The following is a 26,968-nucleotide window of genomic DNA, read 5'->3' as shown; positions in this document are numbered from 1 at the left end:
AGGGTTACGGAGAGAAGGCGGGGACGGGATACTGAATTAAAGGATCAGCCATGATCTCATTAAATGGCGGAGCAGGCACGAAGGGCCGAATGGCCTACTCCTGCTCCTATCTTCTATGTATCTATGTAACCTGCAACTGTCATCCGTGCATTGCTCCTATAAATACCTGAGCTGAATTGGAGCCATGCGTGACGTCATCACGCCCACTCCTGTTAATTAGTTGGGAAACCCGAAGTCTGATTCAATTGCAGTGGCCTTGCTAAAAACTTCAACTTTCAGGTTCCCGACGCGATCCAGGGCTCTCCGGCTGCCAGCACATCGCAAAGGTAAAAATTTCGGCCCTGGTGTCTCTGCTATTTTCTTTGGAATTCTGCTGGTCTTCATCAGCGCCCAGCGACAGCGGCAAGGAGTGTTGCCTGGCTATTTGACTGGAGGGGGCATCACGGTCAAATTAAATCATGTCCTTGCCTAAAGTTCCTGCGCATGCATGCTCCAAAACTTCCAGCCAGGATCATTGAATTGTAAAAGCAAGACATTTCGGATAGGGACCCCTCACCAAAACGTCTTGTCTGTTCCCTCCACAGATGCTGCCTGATCTGCTGAACTGTAAGAATCTCTTTGTGAGATCTTTGATTCCAAATGATTCAACATTCACCTGTATTGGTGGCAGTGGTTAAAAGTTTATTCAGCACAAGCAAAAATCAATACAATTACTGTATCTTAAGCAGTAGTTTACAAGGTATAATTAAGAGTTATACTACCCCGTTTATAGAAACATAGAAGATAGGAGCAGGAGTAGGCCATTCGGCCCCTCGAGCCTGCTCCGCCATTTAATGAGATCATTGCTGATCATCCAAATTCAGTACCCTGTCCCTGCCTTCTCTCCATATCCCTTGATCCCTTTAGCCTTAAGAAATATATCCAACGCCTTCTTGAATATATTTAATGAATTGGTCTCTACTGCCTTCTGTGGTAGAGAATTCCACAGGTCCACCACTCTCTGGGTGAAGAAATTCCTCCTCATCTCTGTCCTAAATGGCTTACCCCTTATCCTTAGACTGTGACCACTGGTTCTGGACTCCCCGACCATCGGGAACATCCTTCCTGCATCTAGTTTGTCTAGTCCTGTTAGAATTTTATAAGCTTCAATGAGATCCCCTCTCATTCTTCTAAACTCCAGCGAGTACAAGCCCAATCGACCCAATCTCTCCTCATACATCATTCCGGCCATCCCAGGTATCAGCCTGGTGAATCTTGCCATTCAGATAATAATCTGCCTTCCTGTTTTTGACACCAAAGTGGATAACCTCGCATTTATCCACGTTATATTGCATCTGCCATGCTTCTGCCCAATCATCCAACCTGTCCAAATCATACTGGAGTTTCTCAGCATCCTCCTCACAGCACACACGCCCACCCAGCTTTGTGTCGTCTGCAAACTTGGAGATATTACATCTAGTTCCCTCGTCCAGATCATTAATATATATTGTGAATAGCTGGGGTCCAAGGACTGATCCCTGCGGTACCCCACTAGTCACTGCCTGCCACTCGGAAAAAGGGCCGTTTATTCCAACTCTTTGCTTTCTGTCTGCCAACCAGTTCTCTATCCAAGTCAATACCTTGCCCCCAATCCCATGTGTCTTAATTTTACATGCTAATCTCTTATGTGGGACCTTATCGAAAGCCTTTTGAAAATCCAAATACACCACATCCACTGGTTCTCCCTTATCTATTTTGCCAGTTACATCCTCAAAAAATTCCAGTAGATTAGTCAAGCACGATTTACCTTTTGTAAATCCATGTTGACTTTGTCCGATTTGGTCACTTTTCTCCAAGTGCTCTGCTATTACATCCTTTATAATTGACTCTAGCATTTTCCCCACTACCGGTGTCAGGCTTACCGGTCTGTAATTCCCCGTTTTCTCTCTACCACCCTTTTTGAACAGTGGGGTAACATTAGCTACCCGCCAATCCATGGGTACTGTTCCAGAGTCTATCGAATTTTGGAAGATGACCAGCAATGCATCTACTATTTTTAGGGTCACTTCCTTAAGTACCCAAGGATGTAGATTATCAGGCCCTGGGGATTTATCGGCCCTCAATCCCATCAATTTCCCTAACACCATTTCCCTACAATACTGATTTCTATCAGTTCCTCCCTTTCATTAGACCCTATGTTCCCCGACATCTTTGGGAGGTTATTTGTGTCCTCCTTTGTGAAGACAGAACCAATATATGTATTTAATTGATCTGCCATTTCTTTGTTCCCCATTATAAATTCCCCTGATTCTGACTGCAAGGGACCTACGCTTGACTTCACCAATCTTTTTCTCTTCACATATCTATAAAAGCTTTTACAGTCAGCTTTTGGATCTTAGATCTTTTAGAATTATTATTTACTGTGGTCATTTTTGATTTAAACCCTTGATTTCGCTGCCTGCCACTTTTGTTTTTCTCCTTCCTGTCTTTTGCTTTCATCCTTGTTCCCTTAGTCGCCGTAAGACTTGTCTGCACCCCTCTGGCCATGTCCCAGGCCCCTTTTCACCTCTGAGTTTCTCCGAGAATAACTTGTATCCTCCTGTCTTCTTCTACACTTAACTCCTGCTGGTGGCCCTTTCTTATACCATTTCTTTCAATTCAAGTCTATGGAGCTTCCCTCGGATCTATCACTCCACTTCCCTTTCTCCCCGATAGGCCCTCTGTCTTCTCCTCTGATCTCACACCGTTCCCCATCTTCTGTTACATTCCACTGAAAAACACCTATTTCAAGAGATGTTATTGTGGCACAACAGCCCCTTCTTATCTGTCTAGTGAACCTCCCTTATCAGTCTAGTTCCTATGGTTGCATAGATTCCAGCCTCAGCTGCGTCTTGTTTCCCTCAAGTTATTAAACTCTTCTCTTTTCAAGGTCTGTGACTTCATGCCTTTTCACTGTGTTTTGTTCAGCTATAGTCTACTGTGATAAAAATGTCAAGCTGATCAGTGTTTTTCCCATCAGTCTTATCGCTAAGCTGGTTACTTTGACTTGTAAGCTAATTGTGTGTGTATAAGTGTTAATAAACAAATTAGTTACTGCATGCATATATATGTGGATGAAGAAAATAAGTGTTAATAGACAAATTAATAAATAAATTGACTATAATCTTAGAGAACTTTTCCAGCATTTTCAGTTTTTGTTTCACATTTCTAGCCTTGGCAGGTTATTTTGCTTTTAGTTTACTGGATAGTATCAGGATTTGGCTTAAAAACATAAAATGCTGGAAACACTCAACAGGTCAGGCAGCATTGGTGATCTGGCTGCCTACCTCTCTTCTATGGCTTTGTCTGTGTCCAGGTGGCCCTGGACGAGGACGCGGTATCCAACAGTACGCTCGAGGCCATCCGCGACCGGTGGGCACCAGTTTTCTATTAGTTGTGCCCCTTTAAAACGGGGCACTTTTGTTTGATGACACTGGTGCCTTTTTGTAAATAAAACGCAAAGGTGGTGTCTCTTTATCGTTTTATTTAAGAAAAGTCACTGTTGCCTCACAGCGCCAGGGACCCGGGTTCGAATCCGGCCTTGGGCGACTGTCTGTGTGGAGTTTGCACATTCTCCCCGTGTTTGCGTGGGTTTACTCCGGGTGCTCCGGTTTCCTCCCACAGTCCAAAGATATGCAGGTTAGGTTGATTGGCTATGATAAATTGACCCTTAGTGTTAGGGGGATTAAATACGTGGAGTTACGGGGATAGGGTGGGATATGTGTTGGTGTAGGGGTTACGGGGATTGGGTGGGATATGTGTCGGTGCAGGCTCGATGGGCCGAAATGGCCTCTATCTGCACTGTGGGGTTTCTGTGATTCTGTGATTCTGTGAAAAGGTATGGTTAACATTTCAGGTCGACGACCTGTCATCAGAACAGGATTAGGATCCCTGGTTTGACTTTTCCTTCTCCCTAATTCAGGCACACTGAAGTCAACAGCAGTGAAAGAATGCAGCGCGGAGTTCAGCGTGTCCGATTTTCTGATGATTAAGCCAAGGAATTTACCCCGCTGACTTTTCATCATCATAGGCAATTGCTTATTAAAAGTCAACCATGTGTCCCCTTTTTAAAGGGGCACAACTAATAAAAACTGTAACTTAAAAAAGTTTAAAGGAACCTTAACAAATCAAATTAAAATTTTGTTCTGGGGGGGTGATGATACACTCCAGTCCCTGCAACATGGTTTTAAATAGGTTCACGGACTCCCAGGCCGCCTGCCTTTCCTGCGGCCTGGAGGAGTCCATTTCTCATGTCTATACAGAATGTGAGAGGTTGCACCCCTCTTTCATTATTTGAAGGGGCTGCTCCTTGATTTTTGGCTGCACTTCAGTTCCATGCTCCTGATCTTTGGTCACCCGGTGCGAAGGAGAGAGGGCAGATTGGAGGACCTCCTCATAGGACTGCTCCTGGGCCTGGCCAAAAAAGCCATTAATTGGTCCAGAGGGCGGTTGAGGGGGTTGTCCAGCCCGATTGCCTGCCTCTCTTCCGCGGCCACGTTCGCGCCCGGGTGGCCCTGGAGATGGAGCACGTGGTGTCCGCCGGCACGCCTGAGGCCTTCCACAACCGGTGGGCGCCGCGGGGACTGGAGTGCATCATCACCCCAGCCAACCAAATTTTAATTTAATTTGGTAAGGTTTATTTAAAGTTTTATTAATTTACAGACCAATTGTTTAACCACCCAATCCAAAACAGTACACTCCAGTCCCTCGGTGCCAATCCACCCCGCTGACTTCTTCATGCGGCAATTGCCAATTAAAAGTCAACCATGTGCCCCCTTTTTAAAGGGGCACAAACAATAAAGACTGTAACTTAAAACAAATAAAAAGGAACCATAACAAATCAAATTAAAATTCCATTTCCAGTGGAGATGATGCACTGCAGTCCCTCGGCGCCAATTCACCCCGCTGAGACCAACGTGCTAGGAGTTCAATTGGTTTGGGGAGACAGCAGGGTCCGGAGGGGGCAGCAACGAGCTCTGGTTGCGACGAGTTGGAACCGCGTCTCCTCTTGTCCTCGGGGTGACTCTTTGGCGGAGCTGTGAAAGTGGCGGGAAAGCGGCCGGGAACGGTAACCCTTAGCAACGGAAGGACTGAGCGAACAAGGGAGAGAGCCGGTGCCGCGGGCCCAGCCTCCTTCAACTCGGGGAGTAAGAGCGGGGCTTGGAGAACGAGCCGCCGATCATGTAACGGCGCGGCCGCCGCCCGACACAGACCTGACCCGACCCTCTGGTGACTGAGCCGCCGCTTTCCCCGTTCGCCCGCCTCTTCCTGTTGTCAGCCCTCTCTCGCCCTTCCTCTCATGTGGAGACCATGAGATGAAAACGGTGTCAGGATCCCAACCGCACGATGGCCGAGGAGCTGTTCTGTAAAAGCGTCGCCGTCCTTATCAAGTGCAAAGAATGTGAAGACAGGTGAGAAGAGGGAGGGTGGCGGAGACTTGTACCCACATCTGTCAGAGGTTCAAGGGGCTGTCTTGTGCCCTTCTAACGGCTGCTGCGCTTAATTTTAAAACCACGTGGAGGTTTAAAATTATTATTTGCCATTGGACATGATTTTAAGCTGCTCTTTTCCTGCGATCCGGATGCGATGAGTGCAGGGTTTGAGCAGCAGGCGCACGGATCCTGCACGGCAGCAGCAGCGACGAAATGGCAGCCCGCTCATTCCTGTGCTTGTGTGCATGATGGGGGAAGAGAGACAAGTCCCATGAAACTTGGCAAGTGTTTGGTGCTTGCTGCACGCTACAAAACAAGATTGTACGATTCCGTCCCTTAAAATAAAACGCAAGTTTTGTTTTTCCTTATTGGTCAGTTTTAAGGTGGGTTCTGTTGACACTGTAACAAGGAGAAAATCTAGATTTACATGTTTATATAAACTCAGCCGCTGACCCTGATTAGTAGTTCCGTTAATGTGAAAAAAGCTGAGGTTTAAATAAGTAGGAAGATCCTGTTGTAATTTTTAGAAGTCATGCAATCGTTGTATAAAAATGAGACGAGAAATTTGCAGTTTTGTTGGGACTGCAATCCAACTCTAGGAGAGCTCAAAGGACGGAAACAACTTTATTCACTTTCTAGTTTTGTATGGCAGATTACATGGTATGATCAGTTGTACAAATGGTTTGAGTTTGATGTATTTGTGCCTATTTATATAGTTTTGGTCATTATACATGCTCCGGATTAATGGTCTACATTTTATTGCGAGCTGTGCCTTAGAGTCATACAGCACAGAAAGAGGCCCTTTGGCCCATCGTGTCCGTGCCATCCATCAAGCCCTGTCTATTCTAATATGCCTTATGTAGTGAATTTATTTACAGACTTTTTTGTAATTTAAAGTAGAAAAGTTTTGACAACTGTGCAGTCTCTTCCATCTTTTTTTATTCATTCGTGGGATGTGGGCGTCGCTGCCAAAGCCAGCATTTATTGCCCATCCCTAATTGCTCTCGAGAAGGTGGTGGTGAGTTGCCTTGAACCACCGCAATCTGTGTGTGAAGATACTCCCACAGTGCTGTTCAGTTGGGAGTTCCAGGATTTTGACCCACTGATGATGAAGGAATGGTGATATATTTCCAAGTCAGGATGGTGTGTGTGACTCGGAGGTGATGGTGTTCCCATGCGCCTGCTACCTTTGTCCTTCTAGGTGGTAAAGGTCGTGAGTTTGGGAGGTGCTGTCGAAGACGCCTTGGCGAGTTGCTGCAGTGCATCTTGTAAATGGTACACACTGCAGCCACGGTACGTCGATGGTGGAGGGAGTGAATGTTTAAGGTGGTGGATGGGGTGCCAATCAAGCAAGCTGCTTTGTCCTGGATGGTGTCAAGCTTCTTGAGTGTTGGTGGCACTGAACCCATCCAGGCAAGTGGAGTATTCCATTGCACTCTTTATTTGTACCTTGTAGATGGTGGAAAGGCTTTGGGGAGTCAGGAGGTGAGTCACTTGTCACAGCATACCTGCTCTTGTAGCCACGGTATTTATGTGGCTAGTCAAGTTGAATTTCTGGTCAATGGTGCTAGAGGTGCGGCTAGTTCTGGGGCACAGGTCTTCAGCACAACAGCTGGCATGTTGCTACTGTATCCAATGGGCTCAGCCGTTTCTTGATATCACGTGGAGTGAATCGAATTAGCTGAACACTGGTTTTTGTGATGGTGGGTATCTCGGGAGGAGGCCGATATGGATCATCCATTTGGTACTTCTGGCTGAGGATGGTTGCAAAGGCTTCAGTCTTTTGCGTTCGCTTGCTGGGCTGCGCCATCATTGAGGATTGGGATGTTCGTGGAGCTTCCTCCTCCTGTTAGTTGTTTAATTGTCCACCACCATTCATGACTGGATGTGGCAGGGCTGCAGAGCTTTGATCTGATCCGTTGGTTGTGGAATCGCTTAGCTCTCTCTCTATGGCATGCAGCATTTTGCTGTCTAGCCTTGATTTAACTTTAATTTAGGTGGACTTAATGAGCTGATTGTAGTGCTGTCAAGAATGGATGGTTCATGGGTCCCTGCTTCCTGTTGTAAGATTGGACTTTTTGATCTGCTAAACTCTACTTGGATTGAATACAAAAATATGGCACTATGGAATACTGGAGAGCAAACAAACTTGTCATGCAGTTAGTGTACAGAGGGCGACTTTAGCAATTTGGAACAATACTGCCTTTGAGTAAAGCACCCATTGTGGAAGAATGTTGAAGGAGAACTGGAAAGGAATATAGGGCACAGATTTTTCTGCTTGAGTTTTGTGATGTACTCGTACATCTTGGATTTTACTTTTATGATTTTTGCTCCAAATGAGTGATCACATGGTTAGCTTGGCAATCTTTATAATTTCATTTATGTTTATAGAATCATAAAAAGGTACCGCACAGAAAGAGGCCATCAGCTCATCGAGTTTGCGCCGGTTCTTTCAAAGAGAAATCCAGTTAGTCCCACTCCCTGGCTGTTTCCTCGTATCCCTGCAGTTTTTTTTCTCCTTTTTTAAGTATTTATGCAATTCCCTTACTTTATATAGCAAGTATTAAAGTAATAAATATTTCTTCCTTTCTGCCCCCCCCCCCCCCTGCATGTACTTCTGATTCTTTCTATCTATCTCACCCTCTCTCTCTGCAACACTTTCCCTCAACCAAAATCATCAGAGATTAACTGGTCATTTATTTAATTTACAAGTTGGCTGCTGTGTTGCCAAAATAGCAATAACTGTATTTGAAAAGGAATTCATTGAATGTGAAGCTCTTTGTGATGTCCTGTCCAATAACATGCTATGCAAATACAAGTTCTTTCTTAATTAATCTGATTTGCATCCGTGGCTAACAGAATTGTTATTTATGAAACAATCTCATTATTTGTATTATTTAACCTGTTTATTATTCAGAACAAATTACATATCATTACACAGAATTTACAGCACCGAAACAGGCCATTCGGCCCAACTGGTCTATGCTGGTGTTTATGCTCCACATGAGTGTCCTCCTGCCCCTCTTCATCTAACCCTATCAACATATTCTTCTATTCCTTTCTCCCTCATGTATTTATCTAGCTACCCCTTTTCAAAGTCGTTGTGTTCAGTTTTAAAGGGGGGGGGGGGGTGGGGATGCTATTTGGCGGTTCCTTCTCAAAACTTCATTATTATTTCTGCCATTTTGCTTTATTGTATTAAATGAAGATGAATTAGATTATTTGTATGTGTTAATTCATTTGAGCCTTGATATCCTTGGTCAGGAGGGTGGAACAGTCAGCATCTTCTTCAGAGATTGTCAGTCTGCTTGAATGGTGTGCAAATTGTAAAGCTGTATGATGCTGCAGAATTTATGATGCAAAAACAGTCAAAATTAACTTTTGAATTGGGTATGTAGAAACAAAATGTAATTTATTCACCTGCACTCATTGGTTCTCGTGTTATTTTGCAAAAGTAAATTTATTGTAGTAATAATTAGTATGTTTCCTACAAGGAGCATTTCAGTTGTGCCCATTCACACTCCCCTCCCTGTTTGTCGTTTTCCTACTTTTCCTCCTTCCATGCTGCATAATTTTGTTTCTCCCAGTTTTCTTGACATCCCCTTCTCAAAAGTGTTGATTCCTTGCTGAGGTACTGCTTTATGGGTGTTGAATGCCCCGAGTATGTCTGCAAATCAGCATTCTTAATGTGCAAGCCTTGACCGCCTCTTTAGGCTATCTGACTGCAGGAGTATCACAATTGAACTGAATCCTCTGCTCGTCTGATAGAAACACTCTCTTCTAGCAAGGGTCACTGGATAATGATCAGAAGCTGGAAAGCTAGAGGTCAGTTTTAATGTCCTCTACACCATCGTGAATTTGGGATCTTCCTGGCCTTTATGGCTCCGATAAATCTACTGAGTTGTTAAGGGAGGTCATGTAATATTTTTGTGGCCAGTATGGGGAGCTAGGGGTGGGGTGAATCTTTCCTTGGCAGCAGTTCTGCTGTTTCTTCAGTCAGCTGACAATGAAATGAGAGAAGCCTACATGATGTTGCTAGAAACAATAATGAAGATGGGTTGGTGCAGTGCATCAATATACAAGCATCTTAGAAAGTGTGTGGGTATGTGTTTGCATTACTATATATGTTGAGTACTGATGTTGGCTGTTCTGTTGGAAGGAGTGCTGAGCAAAGTTTATGCACTTCCTCACAGGGCGTGAAACACAGAAGATTTGTCATTCTGGTTTCTACTTCATACCTACTAGTGGCCAGTTATGATGTGATATTGGCAGATAATTGGAAACAAATTGCCCAATTCCTGTCTTTGACATGGAATAGTAAAAGATACTGCAAACCAGTAGATTGGGGGGAGGGGGGGGGGTGCAGTGCACAAACATTTTTTTATATGCTTGTATGTTTCAGTAACAATAGTTGTAGTTATCTTGCTTAATTTCACAAACATGAACATTTATATTTTCAGGGGCTTTAGGTTTTAGCTAATGGTTTAATCCCATCACTTAATTTGCCCTCAATGTCTTTCTGAAAATTTTAAATGGACATTTGTGGTTTATATGTATGAAGTATTTAGTGTCTATTTTGAAAGTTGGTAAAAATGCACTTGCTGGGAGACAACTTGGTATTATTTTAGAAAACAATATGGGAAATGCACTAGGGGTGGGAACACAAACTAAAAATTCTGGGATATCCTAAAGTTAGTTACAGCCATTTTAATTTAAAAAATTTTAACCGTTACATTTTCAGATTGCAAGATAGATATGGATGAGGAAGCCTATAATCCTCATCCAGGCAAAAGCCTACATACAGTTCCCCATCATGAAATCCAGCGTGTATTTTTTCTAAAACAATTACAGGGTTTTTAATCTGCACTTGCCTATCCAGAAGTCCATAGATGTTGCCTGCTCATCTGAAGTGGTGTATAACTTAGGAAGGGTGTAAATAAATCCTAGCTATTGAGGTGTGTTGCATGTTAGGTTAAGGTAATTGTAGCTAGTTTGAAAATGACATGGTAAGAATCTTTTGCTGTTTAATTTTCGTGTTTTAGTAATCCTAAATCAATGTTCATGGTATGTACCATGTACAGAATATGCGTCACAGCAAGCAGCGCTTGAAGTTAGCAAGATTGACTACCATGACCAACCCAAGCATTCTACAATTCATAACCATGTTGTCTTCTATTTATTAATAGGGTTACCACTCTACCCACCTTTTTTCATTTTCTGATAATTTCCCCCCTCTTCTTTCCAAAGATTAAGAAAGCTTAATTTATCTATTAATGTATATTCACAATATATATGAATGATCTAGACGAGGGAACTAGATGTAATATCTCCAAGTTTGCAGACGACACAAAGCTGGGTGGGCGTGTGTGCTGTGGGGAGGATGCCGAGATACTCCAGAATGATTTGGACAGGTTGGGTGATTGGGCAGATGCATGGCAGATGCAGTATAATGTGGATAAATGCGAGGTTATCCACTTTGGTGGCAAAAACAGGAAGGAAGATTATTATCTGAACGGCATTAGATTGGGAGAGGAGGAAGTGCAACGAGACCTGGGTGTCCTTGTGCACCAGTCGCTGAAGGTAAGCATGCAGGTGCAGCAGGCGGTTAAGAAGGCAAATGGTATGTTGGCCTTTGTAGCGAGAGGGTTCGAGTACAGGAACAAGGATGTCTTGCTGCAGTTGTACAGGGCCTTGGTGAGACCGCACCTTGAGTATTATGTGCCGTTTTGGTTGCCTTACCTGAGGAAGGATGTTCTTGCCATGGAGGGAGTGCAGCGAAGATTCATCAGACTGATACCTGGGATGGCAGGAATGACGTATGAGGAGCGATTGGGCTTATACTTGCTGGAGTTTAGAAGAATGAGAGGGGATCTCATTGAAACTTATAAAATTCTAACCGGACTAAACAGACTAGATGCAGGAAGGATGTTCCTGATGGCGGGGGAGTCCAGAACCAGGGGTCACAGTCTAAGGATAAGGGGTAAGCCATTTAGGACAGAGAGGAGGAGGAATTTCTTCACCCAGAGAGTGGTGAACCTGTGGAATTCTCTACCACAGAAGGCAGTTGAGGCCAGTTCATTAAATATATTCAAGAAGAAGTTAGATATATTTCTTAAGGCTAAAGGGATATGGGGAGAAGACAGGGAACTGAGTTTGGATGATCAGCCATGATCTCACTGAATGGCGGAACAGGCTCGAGGGGCCGAATGGCCTACTCCTGCTCCTATCTTCTATGTTTCTAATGTGGCTAATTGAAGCTATTTAAAGGGTTTTAAGGCCATGCCTAGTAGGAACCGGGTTGAGACTGCCCAAACTTGCCTCCAATAAGATCCTTAGAACTAGGAGACAGAGAGAACTTAAATCCAAACAAAAAGCAAAATAACTGCAGATGTTGTAACTCAAACAAAAACAGAAAATGCTGGGAACGGTCAGCAGGTCCATCAGTATTTGTGGAAAGAACATGCAAGTTAACATTTCAGGTATCGTAGACCTTTCATCAGAACAGAGGACACTTCAATCCTGTTGATCTAGGTTGGAATTAAACTCTGGCCTTCGGTAAAAGAGTATAATCTGTGTATAATCTATTGTGCTATCCAATCTCTTTCCCCCGCCCCCCCCATCCTCGCCCTGCATTCCAATAATTCTCCTTACTTTTGTTAACTCAGCGAATTCCCCCCCCCCCCCCCCCCCCCCCCCCCCCCAGTTTTTCAAAGTTGCCTTGGGATGTTTTCCTACATTAAACGTGCAATATAAATGCAAGTTGTTGGTATATTATTTTTGCTAAACAATTAAGCATGCCATGATACCATGTCTATTTCAGAATACAGTCGAAGCATTATGCTTAATCATCTATCATGTACAATTGCCACCTAAAGGAGGATAGACTTGCCTTCGAGGAGGTGCAACTAAAGTTCACTAGATTGATCCCTGGGATGAGAGGATTGTCCTATGAGGAGAGATTGAGTAGAATTGGGCCTATACTCTCTCGAGTTCAGAAGAATGAGGTGATCTCATTGAAACATAAGATTCTGCGAAGGTTTGACCGGGTAGATGCTGAGAGGTTATTTCTCTTGGCTGGAGAGTCTAGAACTAGGGGGCATAGTCTCAGGATAATGGGTTGGCCATTTACGACTGAGATGAGGAGAAATGTCTTCACTGAGAGGGTTAGGAATCTTTGGAATTCTCTGCCTTCGAGAGCCTGGATGCTCAGTTGTTGCGTATATTCGAGGATGAGATCAATAGGTTTTTGCACTCCAAGGGATATGGGGATTGGGCGGGAAAGTGGAGTTGAGGTTGAAGATCAGCCATGATCTTATTGAATGGCGGACCAGGCTCTCTCTCTCCTATTTCTTATGTTCTTATGGGAGGAGAAGAAATTATACATCAGCAAGTTAAATGTCACTGATACTATTCTCAGTTTGTGTTTTTATTTTTCTAATACAAAGCATGTCCAATTCTCAGTTGGTAACAGTCTTGTATGTAGGTTTGAAGCTGGTGAGTTTAAGTTTACCTTAATTTTTAACAGTAATTTGAACAGAATATAATTTCACATAGGATATACAGCACAGAAGCAGTCCCTGCTGGTGCATACTGCTAATGGGATGCAGTGAAATAAATTAATTTTCAAAAGAATGTAAAATGACTTTACAGTAGATGCTTGTTTATTTTCCCCTTCCTTTTCCCCTCCCCCTCCTTTGCATAATCCTTGATGGTGAATGCCATTGTGCTTTTTGAATATGGCAGCAGAACTAAATCCCTCATTATCCACATATGTGCACTTTTAATAGAGATCACTTGATAGCAATCTGGAATGGAAACTGTAGCCAATTTCACTTTCTATAATCTGCGGTGTTGAGAATTGTAGCTGCCTTGGCTGAGATCAGTGAACAGCAAAGTCTGGGGGTCAAACTCGCTGAGCCATTGGGAGCTCTAATAGATTCTATCAAAAATTATTTTTGCTACTGGTAATGTGTTCTGATATTTTGATCTCAACGTCAACAAATTGTTGACTACGACAGAAGCAATTTTTGTCAATGTAAATAGGGAACGGTAGTGTAAGTGGTAATGTCACTGGGCTAGTAATCCAGAGGCCTGGACTAATAATCCAGAGACGTGAGTTCAAATCCCACCTCGGCAGCTGGGGAATTTAAATTCAGTTAATTAAAAAGCTAGTATCAGTAATGGTAACCATGAAACTATCGGATTGTCGTAAAAACCCATCTGATTCACTAATGCCCTTTTTTAGGGAAGGAAATCTGCCATCCTTACCTGGTCTGGCCTATATGTGACTCCAGACCCACAGCAATATGGTTGACTCTTAACTGTCACTCAGTTGTAACTAACCGCTACGAAACATAATGAGAATGAAACCGGCTACGGCACACCCAGCCCAGTCGACCCTGCAAAGTCCTCCTTGCCAACACCTGGGGATTTGTGCCAAAATTCGGAGAGCTGTCCCACAGACTAGTCAAGTAACAGCCTGACATAGTCATACTCACAGAATCCTACCTTTCACCAATGTCCTAAACTCCTCCATCACCATCCTTTGGTATGTCCTGTCCCACCGGCAGGGCAGACCCACCAGGGATGGCGGCACAGAGGTATACAGTCGGGAAGGAGTGGCCCTGGGAGTCCTCAACATTGACTCCGGACCCCATGAAGTCTCATGGCTTCAGGTCAAGCATGGGCAAGGAAACCTGCTGATTACCACCTCAGCTGATGAATCAGTACTCCTCCATGCTGAACACCACTTGGAAGAAGCACTGAGAGTAGCAAGGGCGCAGAATGTACTCTGGGTGGGGACTTCAATGTCCATCACCAAGAGTGGCTCGGTAGCACCACTACTGACCGAGCTGGCTGAGTCCTGAAGGACATAACTGCCAGTCTGGGCCTGCGACAGGTGGTGAGAGAACACAAGGGAAAAACCTACTTGATCTCGTCCTCACCAATCTACCTGTCGCAGATGCATCTGTCCATGACAGCATTGGTAGCAGTGACCACCGCACAGTCATTGTGGAGATGAAGTCCCGTCTTCACACCGAGGACACCCTCCATCGTGTGGTGTGGCACTACCACCGTGCTAAATGGGATAGATTCAGAACAGATTTAGCAGCTCAAAACTGGGCATCCATGAGACGCTGTGGGCCATCAGCAGCAGCAGAATTATATTCTACCACAATTTGTAACCTCATGGCCCGGCATATCCCTCACTCTGCCATTACCACCAAGCCAGGGGACCAACCCTGGTTCAATAAGGAGTGTTGAAGAGCAAGCCAGGAGCACCACCAGGCGTACCTAAAAATGAGGTGCCAACCTGGGGAAGCTGGAACACAGGACTACATTCATGCTGAAAAGCGGAAGCAGCATGCTATAGCTGGGGCTAAGCGATCCCACAATCAATGGATCAGATCAAAGCTCTGCAGTCCTGCCACATCCAGTTGTGAATGGTGGTGGACCATTAAACAACTAGTGGGAGGAGGAGGCTCATGAATATCCCCATCCTCAATGATGGTGGAGCCCAGCACGTGAGTGCAAAAGACAAGGCTGAAGCTTTTGCAACCATTTTCAGCCAGAATTGCCAAGTGGATGATCCCTATCAGCCTGCTCCTGAGGTCCCCACTATCACAGAAGCCAGTGTTGAGCCAGTTCAATTCACTCTACGTGATATCAAGAAATGGCTGAGCGCACTGGATACAGCTAAGGCTATGGGCTCCGACAACATCCCGGCTAGTGTGTTGAAGACTTGTGCTTCAGAACTAGCTGCGCCTCTAGCCAAGCTGTTCCAGTACGCTACAACACTGGCATCTATCTGACAACGTGGAAAACTGCCTAAGTAAGTCCTGTCCACAAAAAGCAGGACAAATCTAACCCAGCCAATTACCGCCCCATCGGTCTACTCTCAATCATCAGCAAAGTGATGGAAGGTGTCATCGACAGTGCTATCAAGCGGCATTTACTCACCAATAACCTGCTTACTGATGCCCAGTTTGGGTTCCGCCAAGACCACCCGGCTCCTGACCTCATTCCAGCCTTGGTCCAAACATGGACAAAGGAGCTGAATTCCAGAGGTGAGGTGAGAGTGACCACCCTTGACATCAAGGCAGCATTTAACAGTGTGGCATCAAGGCGCCCTAGTAAAACTGAAGTCACTGCGAATCGGGGGGGAAACTGCTCTACTGGCTGGAGTCATACCTAGCACAAAGGAAGATGGTTGCGGTGATTGAAGATCAATCATCATAGCCCCAGGACATCGCTGCAGGAGTTCCTCAGGGCAGTGTCCTAGGCCCAACCATTCAGCTGCTTCATCAATGACCATCCCTCCAACATAAGGTCAGAAATGGGGATGTTCGCTGATGACAGCGCCATTCACAACTGTTCAGATAATGAAGCAGTTCATGCCCGCATGCAACAAGACCTGGACGACGTTCAGGCTTGGGCTGATAAGTGGCAGGTAACATTTGTGCCACAAGTGCCAGGCAATGACTATCTCCAACAAGCGAGAGTCTTAACCACCTCTCCTTGACATTCAATGGCATTACCATCGCTGAATCCCCCCACCTTCAATATTATGGGGGGTCACCATTGACCAGAAACTTAACTGGACCAGCCACACACATACTGTGGCAACAAGAGCAGGTCAGAGGCTAGGTATTCTGCGACGAGTGTCTTACCTCCTGACTCCCCAAAGCCTTTCCACCATCTACAAGGCACAAGTAAGGAGTGATGGAATACTCTTCACTTGCCTGGATGAGTGCAGCTCCAACAACACTCAAGAAGCTCGACACCATCCAGGACAAAGCAGCCCGTTTGATTGGCACCCCATCCACCACCTTAATCATTCACTCCCTCCACCACCGGTGCACTGTGGCTGCAGTGTGTACCATCTACACGATGCACTGCAGCAACTTGCCAAGGCTTCTTCGGCAGCACCTCCCAAACCCGCAACCTCTTCTACCTAGAAGGACAAGGGCAGCAGGCGCATGGGATCACCACCACCTCCCAAGTTCCCCTCCAAGTCACACACTTAGAAATATATCGCCGTTCCTTCATCATCGCTGGGTCAAAATCCTGGATCTCCCTACCTAACACCACTGTGGGAGTACCTTCACCACACGGACTGCAGTGATTCAAGAAGGCAGCTCACCACCACCTTCTCAATGGCAACTAGGGATGGGCAATAAATGCTGGCCTTGCCAGCGACGCCCAGATCCCATAAGCGAATAATAAAAAAAGCTATAATGTTCCAATAATGCAGATGGGGCATTATTCATGTCTCTTGCAGTTTCACGTTCCATATTTTTATACATCACTAGTAGATCTTTGGTGAGTCAGAGGGTTCACTGTTACATAACAAAGTTTTTTTTGCTGTGTTGGATAATATCCGGGCCATTGATTTACAGTGACTGAATAAGTCAAATTCCAGTTTTAGTAAAATATATTCTGGGATTTTTACTGGTGCTTTAGGAATTGAATTTCATAACTTTATCCATTATTCTGTGAAAGCTATAAGTGAAGGGATATATTTCCTTTACCTCTGTATATTTAATTTTTAGCCCTTATTAATTTGAAAGCTGAGAATACACAGCAAGATGGTGTATGTACACCATTTGGAGATATATATTGGGGAGAGGGAATGAGGTTTAGCTGCACTTGAGGGCAGTCTTGTGCTTTAGTAGCACAGGGAGATTGTCCTGGGCTTTGGTGGAAATAGTAAATGGCCCTGGGCTTTGGCAGAATTGAGGTGGGGGTCCTGGAGTTTGACAGTACTGTCCTGGGGCTACTGGAGTTTGGGGTACTTTTGATCTGGCTTCACTGTGGAGGGGGAGCCTGGGGTTTCTCACAACTGGAGGTTGAATTTCTGTGTAATGGGGTACTTCCTTGATCAGTATGTTTCTAGCCCAACGAGGATGGAAGCAGTGTTGGATCTAGTTCTGGGGAATGAAGTTGGGTAAATGGAGTGTGTTGCAGTGGGAGAACATCTGGGTAATAGTGATTTTATAATCTAATTAGGTTTAAAGCACTTATGGAAAGGCACAAAGAAAAATCAATGGTGAAAATGCTCAACTGGAAGAGAGACAATTTCAGTGATTTGAGAAGGGATCTAGCACAGGTGGACTAGAAACAAAGATTGGCCAGGAAAACAGTAAATGAGCAATGGTAGGCCTTCAAGGCAAAGGTACTTAGGGTACAAACTAAGCCTATTCCCATAAGGAGCTCCATCTTTATGGGGCACCCAAAGCTAGAGCTCCCTGCATGACAAAGGAAATAGAGGTTAAAATAAAACAGAAAAAGGTGGTTTATGACTAATGTAAGGTATAGAATGCAGTCAAAAACCAGGCAGAATACAGAGTGCAGGTGGAAATTGAAAAAGGATACAAGAACAGAAAAGAGTGTATGAGAAGATCAGGAGGCAACAGAAAAGGGAACCCAAAAATATTTTATAAACTTACAAAAAGTAAAAGGATGGACAAAGGAATGGTGGGGCTGATTAGGGACAATAAAAGGAAATCTTGAGGCAGAGGGCATGCCTGAAGTAATGAATGAGTACTTTGCATCTGTCTTCACAAAAGAAGAGGATGATAATCTTGCATTAGAGGAGGGGGGGAATAGAATTATTGGATAGGATAAAAATGGAAAGGTGGTGTTAATAGGTTGACATAACTCAAAGTTAACAAGTCGCCGGGTCCAGATGGGATGCAGCCTAGGTTGCTGAAAGAAACTAGGGAGCAGAAGCTCTGACCACAATCTTTCAGTCCTCATTGGATATGGGACTGGTGCCAGAGGACTGTAGGATTGCAAATGTTACACCCCTGTTCAAAAAAGGGAAGAGGAATAAACCTTGTAAATTCAGGCCGATCATTCTAACATCAGTGGTGGGAAAATGATGAGAGACCGTTGTCGAGGATAAAATGAATTCCCCGCTCCACTCCACTCCCACTTTGACCCCTCTGTCCTCAGCCTCTTGCACTGTAAGCTCGAGGAACAGCACCTCATCTTTTTATTAGGCACGTTACAGACTTCTGGGCTCAACATCGAGTTAAACAATTTCAGATCATAACCTCTGCCCCTAGTTTTTCAGATGGCAGCTGTTGATGATTCTGCTATACACATTTACACCTCTTCTAGACCCATCTTTTGTTTCTTTACTTGCCCCATTACGATCTCCTTTTGCTTTGTACAATCATACCTTTTGTCATTTAATCACTCCTGCCTTCCACCCTATCACAGACCTTCCCTTTTGTTCTTTCCTCCCCTTCCCCCCCCCTTTCCTCATTGACCTGAAACATTAACTCTGTTTCTCTCCACAGTTGCTGCCTGACCTGCTGAGTATTTTCAGCATTTTCTATTTTTATTTCAGATTTCCAGCATCTGCAGTATTTTGCTTTTGTAAAATTAATTCTCACTTGGAGAAGCAGGGGTTAATAAGGGACAGCCAGCATGGATGTGTTGAAAGCAAATTGTGACTGACTAACCTGATTGAGTTCTTTGATGAAGTAATAGAGAGGGTTGATTAAGGTAGTGCAGTAGATGTTGTGTGTGTGTATATATGGACTTTCAGAAGGCATTGATAAAGTACATCATAACTGACTTCAGAAAAATAGAAGCACATGGTATTAAAGGGACGGTAGTAACTTGGATGTGTAATTGGCTAAGGGATAGGAGGCAGGGAGTAGTGGTGAACAAATGTTTTTTCTGACTGGCGAGAAGTATGCAGCGGGGTCCCCCAGGGGTCAGCATTAGGACCATTGCTTTTCTCTTGTATATAAATGACCTGGACTTGGGCATAGGAGTACAATTTTGAAGTTTTGTAAGATTTAGATCACAGGTCACACACAGATTACCCAAAGGGTCTTGGGAGTTGTACGGCATTTTATTAAAGAGCTACAGTTTAAAGCATAATCAGATGTTACTACATTCGATTGAAATAGATACAGTAGACATACAACCTGTGACAGATGAGGGCGATCTACGGTCCTGGAACAGAACGAAACACCCCGATGGACGGTTGTTGGAAGTGTTAGGCAGTCAGCCACGTCAGAGGCTAAACTTGACTAAGGTGTTAGGCCGTAGCCACCTCGGGGAAGCCTTCGCCCCTAACTGCCTGATTTCCTCTCTCGGTCATCTATATTTATAGTTATTTCGGTGGGCTGGTGATTACCCGATGCCTTGTCCAATTACAAAGGAGAGGCTACCTATGACAGCCCCTCCCAGCCTCATGAGGTCATTTTCCTCCTTATCTCTGTTCTAAATGTCTTGTTGCCCTCTTGTAGACAGCTTATTTATCCTACAATAAAAACAGAAAATGCTGGCAATACAGGAAACTCTTTTTTATCCGGCACCAACGGGACTGGCGTGGTGCCTGTTGATCAAAAAGTCCGGACTACAGAGAGGTATACTTACCATGGTACGAGAGCCCCGTACATGGCCACAGGTGCAGGAACCCCGGTTACACGGCACTTGTGCAGGAGTCCCGGTTACACGGCCACAGATCCAGGGACCCCGGTTACACGGCCACTAATATATAGTAAAACTTACCTGAACCTACTCCTGAATTTTGCTGGTTAAGAGAGATTTCTGGATATTTAGGTGCCAGTTAGAAGAGTTTCCTGTACTCAGCAGGTCAGGCAGCATCTGTGGAGAGAGAAACAGTTAACGTTTCAGGTCGATGACCCTTCGTCAGAACTGGGAAAAAGCTGGAGATAGAACAGGTTTTTAAGCAAGTGTTGGGAAAGGGAGGAGGGGAGGAAAGAACAAAAGGGAAGGTTTGTGATGGGATGGATGGCGGGAGAGATTAAGAGACAAAAGGGATGATGGTGCAAGGCAAAAGGAGATGGTAATGGGGCAAGTTAAGAAACAAAAGATGACTCTCTAGATAAACTGTAAATGGCACTGGCAGAATGAAAGACAGCTGCCATGTGAGAGAGAAAAAATGTTTATCCTACAGCTCCTTGCTGCATCTTGTATCAGGCCTAGCTATGCCCACTCGAAGGCCTGTTTTTCTGTTCTGACCTTGTAATTCAACTCTCTACAGCTATTTTTCTGACATGACTGGAATCTTTGTGTCATCAACTTAGGCAAACTGCTGATCCAGGGAACCCCGTAACAGACTATTATTTCTTTCAGTCCACGATTTCTTACAGTTTGCGGATGATGCACTTGGAAATGTAGCATAGTGATCAGGATGGTAGCAAACTTCAGGAGGACATAGACAGACTGGTGAAATGGGCCGACACACGGAAGATGCAGTTTAATGTGGATACGTGTGAAGTGATGCACTTCAGGCGAAACAACATGGAGAGGCAGGTTAAACTAAGTGGTGCAAGAGCAGAGGGCGGTGCATATTCACAAATCATTGAAGGTGGCAGGGCAAGTTGATAAGGCAGTTAAGAAAGCGTATGGGATACTTGGCTTTGTAAATAGGGGATTGAATACAAAAGGAAGTCATGCTAAACCTTTACAAATCACTGGTTAGGCCTCAACTGGAGTATTGCATGCAACTCTGAAGGATGTCAAGGCCTTGGAGAGGGTAGAGAGGAGGTTTAGCAGGGATGAGGGACTTCAGTTATTTGGAGAAGCTAGGATTGTTTTCCTTAGAGCAGAGCAGGTTAAGGGGAGACCTAACACAGGTATTCAAAATTATAAGGGGTTTTGATAGAGCAAGTAGGAAGAAACGGTTTCCTCTGGCAAGTGAATCAATAACCAGAGATCATAGATTTAAAATAATTGGCAAAGGAGAAATTAGATGTATTTCACAGAGGGTTGTTATGATCTGGAGCACACTACCTGAAATGTTGGTGGAATCCGATTCCATAGGAACTTTCAAAAGGCAATTGGACATGTATTTGAAGAGAACTAATTTGCAGGGTTATGTGGAAAAAGCTGGGGTGTAGAACTAAATTGGATAGCTCTTTCAAAGAGCCGGCATAGGTGCGATGGGCCGAATGGCCACCTTCTGTTCTGTAAGTTTCCATGAATGTGAGGTTTGCCTTGCTGATGATTCCTTGTGCCTGTCTGCAGTAGGGGGCGGGTGAGTGGAAGAGACGAGAGAGGCAGTGTCTGTCTGTCTCTGGAAAGACTGACACACACACAAAAATTGTGATTTTCATAGAACACAAATGAAAAGCTGCAACAGTAATCAATTGTCTGTCTTTTTTCATACGCGCACATTAAAAAAAAATGCAACCTCACTTTTCAAAAAAACTCGATACAAATTTTACCTGAATAAAGATTGACATTTGTTCTGTAGCTTTTCTTCAAATAATTTTGTGTGGAAACTGTTCGTAGCTAAAGAAAAAATATTCCTCAGACCAGCTAACTGCAACTGTACAAGGTATTGGTGAGACCGCACCTGGAATACTGCATACAGTTTTGGTGTCCATACTTAAGAAAAGACATACTTGCTCTCGAGTCAGTACAAAGAAGGTTCACTTGGTTAATCCCGGGGATGAGGGGATGGACATATAAGGAGAGGTTGAGTAGATTGGGACTCTACTCATTGGAGTTCAGAAGAATGAGAGGCGATCTTATTGAAACATATAAGATTGTGAAGGGGTTGGATCGGGTGGATGCGGGGAAGATGTTCCCGATGGGTGAAACTAGAACTAGGGGGCATAGTCTTAGAATAAGGGGCTGCTCTTTCAAGACTGAGATGAGGAGGAACTACTTCACTCAGAGGGTGGTAGGTCCATGGAATATGCTGCCCCAAAAAGCTGTAGAAGCTACATCATTACATAAATTTAAAACAGAAATAGACAGTTTCCTAGAAGTAAAGGGAATTGAGGGTTATGGGGAGTGGGCAGGAATTTGGACATGAGTCTAGGTTCGGATCGGTCATGGCCCTGTGGGTAGCGGAGCGGGCCCAGGGGCCGTGTAGCCTGATCCTGCTCCTATTTTGTGTGTCTAATCCTGTTAGATTCAGGAGATAGTTCTGTGATAGTAGATTGGCGGTTAGGATCAGATCAGCCATGATCTTATTGAATGGCGGAGCAGGCTCGAGGGGCCGATTGGCCTACTCCTGCTCCTATTTCTTATGTTCTTATGTAACTGATGCAAAGCACTAGGACCTGATGGCATTTCTGGAGAGATTTACAGGATTGGATGTGCAGTTTTTACTGAGCACCTGCACAAGCTGTTCTCCATAATCTGGGGGGAGTAGGTCCCACAGGACCCAAAGGATACAATCATCATCAAGATACAGAAGAACAAAACCGTGAAGTCAGACTGCAGAACTATCTGGGCATCTTACTTCAATATATACCTGGCTGGATTCTGATCAGGATTCATCTCGATCGCTTGCTCCTGAATATAGTGGATGAGCGGCTTCCGGAATTGCAGTGCAGCTTCAGGTCTAGCTGAGGGACCATGGACATGATCTTCATTGCTCACCAAATTGAGAAGGACAGGGAGCACGTCAAGACCAATAAATGGCATTTGTTGACTTGACCAAAGCTTTTGACTTCATCAGTCAGCCTGGACTTTTGAGACTTTGGTTGTCTGGAAAAGTTCTTGTCGGTTCAGAAACCGCACCATGATGGTGTATTGACGGTATTCTGTCTGAACCGTTTCCTGTTTTAAATGGTGTGATGCAAGGACGTGTATTGATTCCTGCTTTATTTGCATTCTTTTATGCAGCTCTGTTGAATGATGCAGTGAGGGAACTTTAGGTAGGAGTTGGACTACGAATCTGCACAACCAGGAAATTGTTCGCTCTACCAAGACTGCGAGCATTGACTAAAGTCTCCAAACAAATTATACAAGAACTTTTGTATGCTGATGACTGCACCCTTGTGGCACTTTTCAAAGAGGATCTTCAGCTGATAATGGATAGATTTTTAGCTTCCACTAGTAGCTACAGGCTTAGGTAGTCTGTAGAAGACTAAAGTGGTGTATAACCAGCTTCTCAGAAGCTATATGTTAGATCTTTGGTCACTTTTATGCCGAAAACTGAATTGAACACCGTCAAGGAGTTCACCTATCTTGGAAGTGTATCTGATGATGCAAGGAAGTGATGGCTCGCATACAGAGAACAAGCTTCGTCTTTGATAAACTGTCCAAGCTTATTTGGACATATGTTGCCACTAAACTGAAGGTTTGTATGACCGTAGTCCATACCAATTTCCTATATGGATGTGAAACATGGAAATTAAAAAAATATATATATATTTGTTTGCGATGTGGGTGTCACTGGCAAGGCCAGCATTTATTGCCCATCCCTAATTGCCCTCGAGGGTGGTGGTGAGCCGCCTTCTCGAATCTCTGCAGTCCGTGTGGTGAAGGTACTCCCACCGTGCTGTTAGGGAGGGAGTTCCAGGATTTTGACCCAGCGACGATGAAGGATCGGCGATATACTTCGAAGTCAGGATGGTTTGTGACTTGGAGGGGAACTTGGAGGTGGTGTTACCATGCGCCTGCTGCCCTTGTCCTTCTAGGTGGAAGAGGTCGCGGGTTTGGGAGGTGCTGCCGAAGAAGCTGTGGCGAGTTGATGCAGTGCATCTTGTATATGGTACATACTGCAGCCACGGTACGCCGGTGGGGGAGGGAGTGAATGTTTAAGGTGGTGGATGGGGTGCCAATCAAGCAGGCTGCTTTGTCCTGGATGGTGTCGAGCTTTTTGAGTGTTGTTGGAGCTGCACTCATCCAAGCAAGTGTAGAGTATTCCATCATACTCCTTACTTGTGCCTTGTAGATGGTGGAAAGACTTTGGGGTGTCGGGAGGTGAGACACTCGCCGCAGAATACCTAGCCTCTGACCTATAGAAGGCGCACTCAACACTTGGAAATGTTTCACCAAAGACGCCTTTGCACCTTACTTCGTGTTAGGTGGCAGGACAAGATCACTAACAACAAAGGATTGGAGTGCGCTGACAGCATCGGGATTGAGGCGATGATAATCAATGCTCAGTTTCGTTGGGCTGAGCACGCAGTTACTGAAGCAGGTGCTTTGTGGGGAACTGGTGGATGGCAGAAGAAAGCAGGGTTGACAACAAAGATGCTACAAAGACACACTGAAGATTCACCTGAAGCGGTGCAACATGATCATTGACTCTTGGAAATCCTGATCAGCAGATGGCTATGCCATGCTGAAGTGAAAGCAGGAGTGAAGGACTTTGAGTTGCACTGCTGTTCCAGTGTGCAGCTGTTCCAGTGTGCAACTGTTCCAGTGTGGAGGCAAGAGGCGAGAGACTGAAGGATCAGCAACATCCGAGGGATCAACATTGAGACATTACCCAACCAAAGGAGGCCTGGTTTCTGGTGATCCTGATTTGCAGTCTATAGTGGCATAAGTATATAGCGCACAAGATACAAACAGGCAATCTAGGTTGACAACAAAGTGCTGAAAACACTCAGCAGGTCAGGCAGCACCGAAGAGAGGAGAAACAGTCAACGTTTCGGGTTGAACACTTCGTGAGAACTGGAAAAGGTGAGGAAGGAGAAACTTTTAAGCGGGGGTGGGGAGGAAAGAACAAAGGGAAGGTCTATGATGGGATGGGAGGTAGGAGAGATTGAGTGACAAAAGGGATGATAGTGTAATGCAAAAGGTAATGGGACAAGTTAAGAAACAAAAGATGGCTCTAGACGATGTGTGGATGATGATGATGGCAGCAAGATTAACAGCTACCATAGAGGAAACGAGAGGGGGAAAAAAAGGAAAGAACTACAGGGGCCAATTTATAGTCTGAAATTGTTACCTCGGTTAAGTCCAGGAGGCTGTAAAGTGCCGAATAGAAAGATGAGGTGCTGTTCCTCGTGCTTATGTTGAGCTTCGTTGGAACAATGTAAGAGGCCGAGGATGGAGAGATCAGAGTGGGAGTGGAGCGGTGAATTAAAATGACAGGTGACCGGAAGCTCGGGGTCACGCTTGTGGACTGAACAGAGGTGTTCCGCAAAGCAGTCACCCAATCTGCATTTGGTCTCCCCAATGTAGAGAAGACCGCATCGTGAGCAGCGAATACAGTATACTAAATTGTAAGATGTACAAGTAAATTGCTGTTTCTCCTGGAAGGAGTGTTTGGTGCCCTGGACGGTGGGAAGGGAGGAGGTAAAAGGGCAGGTGTTGCATCTCCTGCATTTGTGTGGGAAGGTGTCAGGGGAAGGGGTGTTGGGGGTGATAGAGGAGCGGACCAGGGTGTCGTGGAGGGAGTGGTCCCTTCGGAATGCTGAAGGGGTGGGGGGGAGGGATCATGCTGGTGGTGACGGAAATGGCGCAGGATGATCCGTTGAATGTGGAGGCTGGTGGGGTGAAAGGTGAGGACAAGGGAAACCCTATCGTGGTTCTGGGAGGGAGGGGAAGGGGTGAGAGCAGAAGTCTGGGAAATGGAACGGACACGGTCATGGGCCATGTCAACCACGGTAGAGGGGAACCCTCGGTTGAGGAAAAAGGAAGACATACCGGAAGCACTAGTATGGAAGGTGGCATCGTCAGAACAAATGTGGCGGAGACTGAGAAACTGGGAGAATGGAATGGAGTCCTTGCAGGAAGCTGGGTGGGAGGAGGTGTAGTCCAGGTAGCTGTGGGAGTCAGTGGGCTTATAGTGGATGTTGGTAGATAGTACGGACATTGTCCAACAATATTTCGGGAGAGGACAAGTGGAAAAGTTTTAAAGGCAAAATAATGAGGATGCAGAATAATTATATACTTACGATCTGACACTAAATTGATTTTAAGAAATTAATTAAAAGTGAAATGAGAAGGAAGAATTAACTCCTAATCTACAGAGAGCAAGGTAAAGGAATTCACTGGATAAATATAGGAACATGTAGAAATATGTTAAAAGGGCACTCAGTCAAAAAGGAACCTGACAAAATGTGTTGCTCCAGACATAAAACATAACAGAAATTCTTTCAGAAACAGAAAGGGGGCAGTCAGAAGAGGTGGGAAGACTATAAGATGCAAACCAAGGGTAAGAACAAAATAGTTAATATGCCAAAAATTACTTCCTCTTTGCAATCACTTCCCATCCAGCACACCTAATCATATAATTTATTTTTAACAATGTTTTGTCTTCATTTTTTTCTCTCCTGATTTTTCCCGCTTTACTCTGTCCCTTCATCCTTCTCTCTCCTTGCCTTTTGTTTCTTCCTCTTTGTTGCACTTATGTTTTTGCATTTTATCTTGACCGTCTGTCCTGCTTTTCTTTATTCTTCCATCCTGTCTTCTATGTTTTTTGGATCTATTTTTCCCCATTCCCAGTGCCTTGTGGTTGCTGGTTTCACTCTTCTTGGTGTCTTCCCACTTTCTTAATGCACCTGATTTGAATTTTGCTGACTTTTGAGGCTCTTCCTGAGACTCACTGCTGGAGTAGTGTGCAAAGCTTTAAAAAAAAAAAATTGATAACATTAAAATAAACTTCTCAGAATCCGAAGCTCGAGTTGGAAGAGGAGCCTGGCGAACTCTGAACAGGTGTGCGGGAGAATCGAGGAGAGGCTGGAGATAACAAGACTGGGATGTGGGAACTGTTGGTGGGTAGGGTTAGACTAGGAGCAACTAATCGGAGCTCCATTATGTTGTCACATGGCACC

At 44.7% G+C, this 26,968-nt stretch overlaps 1 protein-coding gene across 2 annotated transcripts in view; it reads left to right on the top strand.

The window, feature by feature from the left end:
- Nucleotides 1-4,860: 4,860 nt before the first annotated feature.
- Nucleotides 4,861-26,968, top strand: part of LOC147124308 (spindle assembly abnormal protein 6 homolog) — an 88,010-nt gene continuing 65,902 nt past the window's right edge. Inside the window, exon 1 of one of the 2 annotated variants that reach the window (XM_085984866.1) lies at nt 4,861-5,429. In XM_085984866.1, the coding sequence (XP_085840992.1) occupies nt 5,365-5,429 (65 nt within the window). In that variant the 5' untranslated portion in view covers nt 4,861-5,364. The remainder of the gene's footprint in view (nt 5,430-26,968) is intronic. The other variant, XM_085984871.1, reaches the window with a different exon arrangement.

The sequence above is a fragment of the Somniosus microcephalus genome, chromosome 1 (genome assembly GCF_052327205.1).
Source record: "Somniosus microcephalus isolate GS21.2 chromosome 1, FLI_Smic_1.0, whole genome shotgun sequence".
Taxonomy (NCBI): domain Eukaryota; kingdom Metazoa; phylum Chordata; class Chondrichthyes; order Squaliformes; family Somniosidae; genus Somniosus; species Somniosus microcephalus.
Note: the sequence above shows the minus strand (reverse complement) of the source record. Positions and strands in the feature narration are given on the sequence as shown.